The 9,390-nt window shown below is 39.7% G+C and overlaps 2 protein-coding genes across 2 annotated transcripts; both read right to left on the bottom strand.

Annotated features, from left to right (window-relative positions):
* Positions 1-383: 383 nt before the first annotated feature.
* Positions 384-2,883, bottom strand: LOC108668594. Its single transcript, XM_018155834.2, has 2 exons — positions 2,641-2,883; positions 384-2,221 (listed from the first exon to the last, which is right to left on the bottom strand). Exons 1-2 carry the CDS (start codon positions 2,765-2,767, stop codon positions 927-929), a joined length of 1,422 nt encoding a protein of 473 aa, XP_018011323.1. The 5' UTR covers positions 2,768-2,883; the 3' UTR covers positions 384-926.
* A 5,161-nt stretch (positions 2,884-8,044) lies between these two features.
* Positions 8,045-8,721, bottom strand: LOC108668584. The gene is made up of 2 exons (XM_018155824.1): positions 8,696-8,721; positions 8,045-8,501 (listed from the first exon to the last, which is right to left on the bottom strand). The coding sequence occupies exons 1-2, from the start codon at positions 8,719-8,721 to the stop codon at positions 8,045-8,047; spliced, it is 483 nt and encodes a 160-aa protein (XP_018011313.1).
* Positions 8,722-9,390: the final 669 nt, after the last annotated feature.

Here is a 9,390-nt window from a genome sequence, read left to right as displayed (position 1 = left end):
GTAACAAGAGAATTTTCTTGGCGTACAGATCACAGGAAGTAACAATGTGGAAAAAGAGGCGGACAAATCAAGTAAATAATCCAGCAGTTTTACTATTATTAAGAAGAAAAACGAATGGGCTTAGGACACTTCCGACAATAGTACATTTATACGACGACACTTATTTAAATAGACACTTTCAACCAGTGGGTAAAGTTAAATTATAAATTTAAAACTTAAATAAGGAAGTGTAAATATAGGTAACTTTCTAGAATTAATGCTTTAATCCTCCAACAAAAATCGATTCAGTAATAATAAAATAGGTGCAAGTCTATCATCATCACTTTTCTTCGAGCACAGAAAATTCATTTGTGAAATTTGTAAGAAAAAAATACATTATTTCAAACATAAGCTTCGGTGCTTGTCTTCACTATACAAAGTTAAAACTTAAAAATTGCAGAAATCAACAACAAACTCATCGAACAACTTCCCTGCACCAAGGATTACCTTTAAATACTTTAAATACGCTATAAAAATTCAAAGCTGGAGAGCATAGTGAAATAGGGAAAATCAGTCGACCATAAAGCCATCAATGTTCCCAAACTTCTTTTGTAATCACGTTCCACTTGGTTGTCCCGCACAGTTATGTCAAATTGCCTACAAGTGTACACCTATATAAATCATCAGATGTCACTAATACTTTATATAGTTGGTCTCAGTTTCATTAAATGCTACTTGATGCACTACGTAGTAATAATTAGGTTTATTTAACAAAGGGACAGAATATGAGAATCCATATAGGGGACTGAACCTGAGACTAGATGCAAATTGTGGCCAGAAAATCACGTGAGAAGAATAAAATTTTTTGTAAAAATGACTAACAAAAAATTTTTGATGATCATGAATTATTTGCATTTCACAGGTTGGGTACCATTGCTCTGCATGCTCTACACATCAAACAAGCTCTTTTTATCTGCCTCCAGCAAGAGTTCCATGAATCTGTCATTCAAAATCTTATTTTTGCCCTCAATTAGTTCCTGGGCTATGGGAGCCAGCATTTTCTTCATTGCTGCTTCAGTGAGAAACTGTAATGATGGGCTAATTACAATAGGAGTTAAGACTTTAGCAGCAACACTTTTAAGTTTGCTGCTCAGAGAGCTTCCAGGTCGTCCAGAAGGATTGCTAGCTTGAGAGCTGACTTTTTCCCCAGCTTTGCTTAGAGTGCCTTGAACTAAGCACATCCCCAAAAGGAGTCCCACTAAGGATGTGCGTTCAAATTCAGCCATGAACTGCTCAAAGTTCCAATCAGAGACAGGAGTCTTCAAGTTTTCCGAGATGCTCATAAAAGTTGTGTGGTAATGGCGTAAAATAGTATCAAGGTGGTTTTCACGCAAGGCCAGAGTTGTTGATGAATTTAGTAAATAATGAAGATCAAATACTGGATTGTTCCACTGAGCCATCTGCCAATCTATCAGCTTGATGCCTTCAACATTCCGTTGGCCATCTTGATCATTGGTACTATAGCAGAACAGAAGGTTGTTTATCCAGTAATCTCCATGTGAAAGACACAGCATTTCATGTTTACTTTGATCATCATAGATCATCTGAAATTTTTTGCAAATTGCATGCTGATTTTTCTCTAACTTGACCATTATTTCCTTCTGATCTGGCAAAGTTTTAACATATTTTAGAACATTCTTTAGAGTTATCATGGCAACAGGCTTTAGAAATTTACTGATAACAGGGTTGATTATCAACACGGGATATTTTTTGCACAAATCAGAGCTCAAACTATATGAACGTGAGAGCGCATGCAGCCTTGCAATGTGCTGAACAGCCAGCATTGTGTGTTCCAGGTCAAGGCCTTGAGTTTTATCCTTCAATTCAAATCTGTTGGCTTTGCAGTTCTCCATCACAAGAACATACTCTGAAGCATTGCAAATTCCATAAATATACTCAGGCACACATAATCTTTGATCTTCATCTTGGTTCACAGCATTGGCTAGCCAGTGAGAATTAAGATCACTAACTACTTTAGAATACAACAACAGTTCTCTCTTGTGTTCCTGAGCAGCCTTTATCAACTCACGATTGAAAGGTTCAAGGCTCAAAAATTTGGCAATAAAACTGTAGTCTTTCTTCAGTGATGGTGAGCTTTCACTGTCATTGCTTTGATGGTGTAGCTCAGCACTGGCATCCAGAAGCACCAGTTCTGCATTGAAGCTCTCTCCTGGTTTGGTCGCTGTAAATAGAAATCTTAGTTACATTCATATGCTTTTTGGTGACATACCTAAGTGCCTAAATGGAAATAAAAATAGGTAGTGAATCACTGATTCATCATTAGATTAAGAAAATGACTAAATGTAATTTACTTTTCAGCAATAAAAGTTATCACAAATGGATTGAACAAGTTAGGTCATCGTTAGATCAGTATATTTTTGGACTTAGTGTCCATATACCGGTATATATATATTTAATTTTTTATAGGATGATAAATATTAAAATAAATGCAAAAGTCAGTTGGTAAGCTGACTAACTATTGGCAAAAAGCTCATGAATACCCCATTTAAAACTATTATTATCTATATAACAAATGACTGATAAATAAATGCATAATGAAACTATACTGGGTTCCACCTCTAGAACACGAATGAATCTTACCCTGAACAACACTGAAGGAAGAGAGTTTAATTGAGACATTTGGATGCGTTTTCTTGGCTTCATATTGCTGCACAACAAATTCCACCCACTCATGAGTGATGGCATAGGCATTTGAGGGAGACTTCATTTTTAACACAATCAGAAAATTAACACAATATTACATGGAGTGCAAACATTGAATAGAGGAAGCAAATAATACAAATTTACTGCAAATATTTTTAAATCTATATGCACTCTTGATTTAAAAGCTAAAAAGTAGAAAAAAATTAGTACATGTACATGAGGATAATAGAGATGTAAAATTTTAATTTTTTTCAGAAAGCAATGGATTTCCCAGATCATGACTGATTGCTGTATAATATATACATGTATTTTGATTGAGGATGTGAAAACTGTAAAAATATCTAATCAACTCAAGGAAGAAATAATTGTTATGCCTTAAAAGGCACATATAGGTATTTACCTTGCAATCCAGTTTGGCACACTAAAGTTAATGATCTCAATTTATCTGCATAACAGGTCAAAGGTGTTGTAAAAGCTGCCAATTTTGGAAAAGGATGAACAGTAACCTCTTGTCTGCTCTGAATGAATGGAATAGTCTGCTGGACAAAAGGGAGCCAGTAGATGCAGTGTAATTCGACTTTGCAAAGGCATTTGACAGTGTCCCATATGAGTGGCTGTTGCGTAAATTCAAGTCTTTGGGAGGCTCCAAAATTGACATCAACCTGACTTCATCATCACTCTGTTGTAGCAACTGTGCAGGCTCACCAACATGTGGAACAGCCTTCCTGATAGCATCGTTGATGCTCCGAGTATGATTGCCTTCAGGAACAGATGAGATAAAGTATGCAGTATGCAGCCTAATGCAGGAGCATATTTTCTGTCTTGAAATGCCCAGCACAGAGGAACAAAAATTACACCTATCTGAAAATCAAGCCCACACTGGTATTATTATGAATTAAATAGTGTTGAATCACAACAAATATTGAGTAGTGCACACAAGATTGTACATGATGATGTCGATACATTTCAGAACACTCTTCAACACCACCACTCAAACATTCAACTGGCAGCTATTTTATCAACTTTTTCTTTAATGTTCAGTTCAAGAGTGTCTAGCTTTGTTATCAAAGATTGCCTCATGGCATTGAACTTTGCAATAATTTTCAAATCCCCCTTTTTCTCCTTTGGTTCTGCATATTCATCTGCTGCTTACTCAAGAGCTTTGATGCCCTTTTCAAGAGCTTTGATGCCTTTTCTTCTTCAGTTCATCTAGCTCATCCAACAAAACCTTCTTCTGGGTTTTCTGGGCTTTTGGGTTCTGCTCTTTCTCTTCTGCCAAATAAGTATTGTAGGCTGTTTTGGCACTGCCAGCTGCAAGCAGCATCTTCTTGGTGATGATCATCTTGTCCAGGCCACCACCATGTACAACATGATCAACCACAGCACCCAAGGCAACCACCATACGCTCTTTCATGTTGTGTGTCATGATTTCCTTGTAGAACAAAAACCCTCTTTCAACCTAGCTTGACCACAAGACAGGAGCATGAGCATCTGTAGGTGCTTCTTGCTACATTCCAGAGCATCTGTAGGTACATTCCAGAGCTTCTTGTAGGTGCTCTTTGACAAAATGGCATGCCAAAAAGTGTCCAGTTGATCAGAAGTTGGAAATGCTTGAAACTGTGCATTCAGTTCACAGCTATGTTGTGATTCATCTGCAAAGTTGCACATCTCATCGCACACCATCCACATCTGTGTTAGGGAATCTCTTGGCATCACAAGCAAAGTGAGACAGTTCTTAAACTGTGTCTTGTCATCTTCCTTACAGTCCTTCTTGATGAAGACCTTTGGCACCAGCCAAGCAACCATCTCAGGTTCCTACCAAGACCATACCTGATAGGGCTCATGTCCATTAGATTTTTGGATTACAGCCTGCATGAAGTCTGCGCTCATTTCTTGAAAGTGAGAACTTGCAGTGCACTTGCGTTCTTGTCAACAAGCTGTTTTTTATTGCGGTTCCTGGAGGGAAATCAAAATGCCTTTTGTTCCATGACTTTCCATGACCTGAAATGAAATCCAATGACTTTCCAGGCCTGGAAAATTAAAAATAAAATTCCATGACTTTCTGGGTTTTCCATGACTGGTACGCACCCTGCCAGCAGTTACTGATAGCACTTAGCACCTTTGCCACCTTACAGGCCAGGCCAGCTATATCAAGTCCAGCAGCTATCTCAATCAATTGTCAGTTATGGAAAAATTGGGTTCAAAAGGATGGATCCTTTGTGAATCAAGTCACAAAAGGTACAAGAATTGGCAACAGGCCATGGGATGGTGCATGCCACAGCATGGTGGGCCTATTTCTTCAGTGCTAACACTTCTATTCTATTACCATACATAAAATTTTGATTTAAATTCTGAGGAAATTAAAATAATTCAATCCTAAAAGAATCTCTGGTTTGCCACTATTACTGCATGCTCAGCAGCAGAGTCAGTAAGTAACCACTGTACATGCAATGATGCAACTAATGATGCCACTTGATGGCAAGCTCATCACTACTCAGCGGCAAAGTTGTTGTTTTGTCTGCTCCTTGAGGAAGTGGAGTCGTCCCACTGGCCATAGGTGCCATACACCTCACGGCTCAAAACGGCTCCCTTGTCTAGCAAGCCAATCTGTAAGAATGAAAGTAATTAGGCAACATATCTGTGTCTTATGAGAGTTAGATTGTGCGCCTGATTACGCAGTCTATTGACTCTATTCTCAATGGCAAAGGCAGATCCACAGCGGCAGGCAAAGAAGGAGAGCTCTGGCCTCCATCTAAAAACTCTCCCTCCGCACCTAGGCTACACTATGGCGGTGGCAAAACATGCTCAGTTAGCTAAGAGTCCTATTGTTTTTATGTCAAAGAATTCTTTGTTACGAAGAAAGGAAAAAAGTTCAAAATAGTCAGATTCTTGAGTTAAAGGCAAAGTCACTTCCCAAAATCTGTCATGAATCTGTCACAGCTCAAACCGGAATTGATCTATCAAAATTCAAAATGAACAAATTACCTAATGGCAAAATTCAGATCAATCACATCCTGCCAAAAAATTGAAGGTTTTTATTATTTGACTGATTTTTGATGAGCTGATTGAGAAATAAAATATGACTTTTAACCTTTCTTCAATAAACTTCAGAAGTCTTATTTCATTACATGAGTGAAAATAATCATCATAATCCATAACTCATATATACTTATAGGCTAGTCTCAAAGACTTGGGTATGTCTCTGCCAACATGGTTGTACTTGTAAGTTGTATATATGTATATAACCATGTCTTACAAGGTTGAACTTGAACTTCAATACTAGGTATATATACTATAATACTAGTTCAATCATGGCCTCTAGATCATACTGTTGTCAGTGTTGTGGTGACCGAAGACAGTGCTGGACTTAGTTTAGGGTTTAGGCAACTGGCAACTGTGGCAAGCTATACATAAAAGTATGCATATTTAAAGTTAGTAATTGAGAGGAGCCTGAGGAGGAGAGAGTCAAGTTGAGGAGGAGAGAGTCAAGTTGAGGAGGACAGTTTGGACAGATAGTACAGGAAAGCACAATAATTAGGGATGTATGTATCAACTTGACATTGAAGATCCTCAGATCCCACTTGTTAGAATAGATATTATTTAAAATTTGTTTTTATTTCATTTATGTTGCTTATTGGCTATTGCCATGTGTTGTGCATTATATGCATATAGCTAATTATTTTATGAAAAATTTTCTATATGGAAAAAATTGTACCTATGTAGGCCTATTTTAGGGAAACTGCTAGATGTAGATGGGAAAATTTTTGAGCCGCTGCTGATAGATTCAAATAGCATCATTTAGATTCATTACCGTTATTATTTTTCTGACAGGAAATATTTTTCTCTTATAATTCCACATGTCTAGACTATACGCACTACGCAGTAGCCTGTAGGTAGGTTATATGCCCTGTCTTACAAAAATATGATAAGGCATGCTATTGTACCTAGTAGCCTAGGCCTACTTATTCATACACACTATCTCAATTATCTCATTAGTTCGAGATTTGCCCTACTTTGGAATCGAAAGTTTCGATTCCTTGCCTCCATCTCACAGTCACAGTCACACCAACCCAAAACGGCAGTAGGTTAGTAACGTTAGTTGCTGGCTGTCTAGGCTGATACCACTGTCCCAGAAAAAACTGTGCTCCTCCTGACATGGCGAGTAGCATGATAATTATTGGCTTATAGTGCGGTCAGTCTAAGCAGAAGCTGCTATTGGCCTTGTGCAGTAGGACCTTTAAGTTATTCACGAGTAGCCTGAGTACCTAGGCCTATTACGACACTCAACTGCCTAAGCCCGTGAAGGGAATTTTGGAAATTCTTATATTCCCAATTAAGGTGCAATAGATTTACTTTTTAATATAATCTAAAATTGCCAATAAATGTTTGTCCTTAAATATTTAAGAGAATATTTTCAACCAATTGGAAAGATAAATATGTAGGACTCCTTCATTACAATGGTTGAACCATAAGGCAACCAGTCTATAGCAATTGATCGACAAAACCGTGTATCACATTGAACAGATATGTTTATGCATCATATCAAAAAGCAAAATTTCAGAAGTAAAACATGGGTATTACTTATTATACATAAACATAGCCAATATACTGTTGAACTGTGAGCGCAGTTAAGCATTCCCTCATACAAGCACTTTAAAATTTCACGTTAGCTTTTTACTAGATGTTATTTGAAGTTTCTATAATTTTTTAAAAAGTTTGGTAAGTTTTACTTGAACGTTTGAATCCTATAAATCAAAAATGTGGGTGATGGTATTTGCTTTAGAAATCCCCTCCTACAAGGCTACAGGGATTGATAGCTATTGACGTAAGTACTTGAAAGTGATTTTACTAATCATCGCTTGGACCTGCTCAAGAATATAAAACAATCCAATAAGGCAGACCACGCAGGGCATTGTTGACCGGACACCGAGTGCGAATGTAAAGGGCTGACCGACCTAATAAGTCTGTGTGGAGCCGTACGCCAATTCAAGTGACAGCATTACCACTCTAAGTAACTGGTTCAAAATTCTGAAATGAATGCCCCTATAATTGTGTTGTGCAGTAACAAATAAAGTTAATTAATTCTTAATAAAAATATGCCTACCTTCTACCCGAACATTATCAATAAGAAGCGAGCACCAAGAACAGGGCTCTACTCGCTCCCCGACTCAGTGGGAACGCTATCAGGTCAGTGATGCTGACCAGTGACAATTGGATGGAATTGAATTGTCGGTGTAGTAGGCACTCAAGCCTGTTCACCCGCCTTGTTCGCCCTCAGCATAGCTGCCCCATTAGGTTACACGCGCAGATGGTGCACCCCAGGTGACTGCAAACTGAAAGGCTAATGGTAGCACTCAGGATCGAAAAGGCCCGGTCGGTCCGCCCAGCAACTGTCAAGCCTGCTCTTGAAAGCGCTCACAGAGGGGGCAGTTACGACGCTGTCCGGAAGGCCGTTCCATACTGACAGCACTCTCTGGGAGAAGAAGCTTGATCTCACATTTCTTATACTGCGTTCTTTGGCGAGCTTCAGGCTATTACCTTGTGTATCCCTTCCGCGGTGAGGATGCAGCTTCGGCCGGTCGGCATCATAGGCTCCATGGACATACTTGAAGACATCAATCATATCCCCTCTCAGTCTGCGGTGCTCCAAGCTAGGCAGGCCCAAAGCTACCAAACGCTCCTGGTAAGGCTTGTCTTTGAGACTTGCGATCAGTTTGGTCGCCCTTCTCTGGACATTTTCCAGGTCAGCGCAGAGGGTCTTGTGTCGCGGCTGCCATACTGATATCCGTATTCCAGAACTGGCCAAACAAGAGACTTGAAGAGCTGAACGAATGTTTCCGGAGTAAGAAAATCAAAAGTGCGCCTGATAACACCCAAAATTCTGTTAGCCTTCCCAGCTATTTGAGCCACATGAAGGTAGAATTTTAGGTTTCCATCCACTAGCACTCCCAAGTCTCTCTCCGATTCGCTCTCCTTCAGCGGCCTTACATACTCATTGCCCAGAGCTTCTCTACCCATCATATTATATTGGGTGCTGTTGCTTCGATTTCCCAGATGGAGGACACAGCATTTTTCGGGGTGGAAGCGCAGCTGCCAGTCTGTCGACCACTTGTACAGCCGGTCCAGGTCACCCTGAAGGGTCTCTCTGGCAACTGCGTCGTCACTGCGAGCAAAGACCTTGGTATCATCAGCAAAGAGCTCCACATGGCTCAGGACATGACGGGGCAGGTTGTTGATATGCAGAACAAAGCATATGAGACCAAGGACACTCCCCTGAGGTATACCGCTCACCACATCAACTGTACTTGACTCTACTCCGTTGACAACGACACATTGCTTCTGGTTTTTCAGGAAATCCTCAACCCATCCCAGCACTCTCCTCTTTATTTTATACCGTGTGCTTCAATCTTTGCCACCAAGCATCGATGTGGAACACTGTCAAATGCCTTCATGACTTCATGTAGTCCATGTAGATGGCATCTATAGAGCCCCCATCGTCCAAGACCTCTGTCCATATGTCCAGCGTCTCGAGCAGCTGTGTGACGCACTAACGCCCTCCAATGAACCCATGCTGCTTTCTGCTGACAGCCTGACAGCTGACGAGGTTGTTACGGTGTAGATGTGCCATGATTCGCTCTTTCACAAGGGCTTCCATACATTTACAGAGAACACATGTCAGGCTAACTG

This window comes from Hyalella azteca, unplaced genomic scaffold (genome assembly GCF_000764305.2).
Source record: "Hyalella azteca isolate HAZT.00-mixed unplaced genomic scaffold, Hazt_2.0.2 contig16409, whole genome shotgun sequence".
Classification (NCBI taxonomy): domain Eukaryota; kingdom Metazoa; phylum Arthropoda; class Malacostraca; order Amphipoda; family Hyalellidae; genus Hyalella; species Hyalella azteca.
The sequence above is the reverse complement of the archived record's forward strand: the minus strand, read 5'-3'. Positions and strand labels throughout refer to the sequence as shown.

Excerpts from the sequence above, each read along its gene's own strand:
- LOC108668594 (XM_018155834.2), bottom strand. The coding sequence starts at position 2,767 with ATGAAGTCTCCCTCAAATGCCTATGCCATCACTCATGAGTGGGTGGAA. Across the intron at positions 2,222-2,640 it reads TTCCTTCAGTGTTGTTCAGG|CGACCAAACCAGGAGAGAGC; the intron begins GTAAGATTCATT and ends TTCTATTTACAG.
- LOC108668584 (XM_018155824.1), bottom strand. The coding sequence starts at position 8,721 with ATGGGTAGAGAAGCTCTGGGCAATGA. Across the intron at positions 8,502-8,695 it reads AGAGAAGCTCTGGGCAATGA|TTCTGGAATACGGATATCAG; the intron begins GTATGTAAGGCC and ends TTGTTTGGCCAG.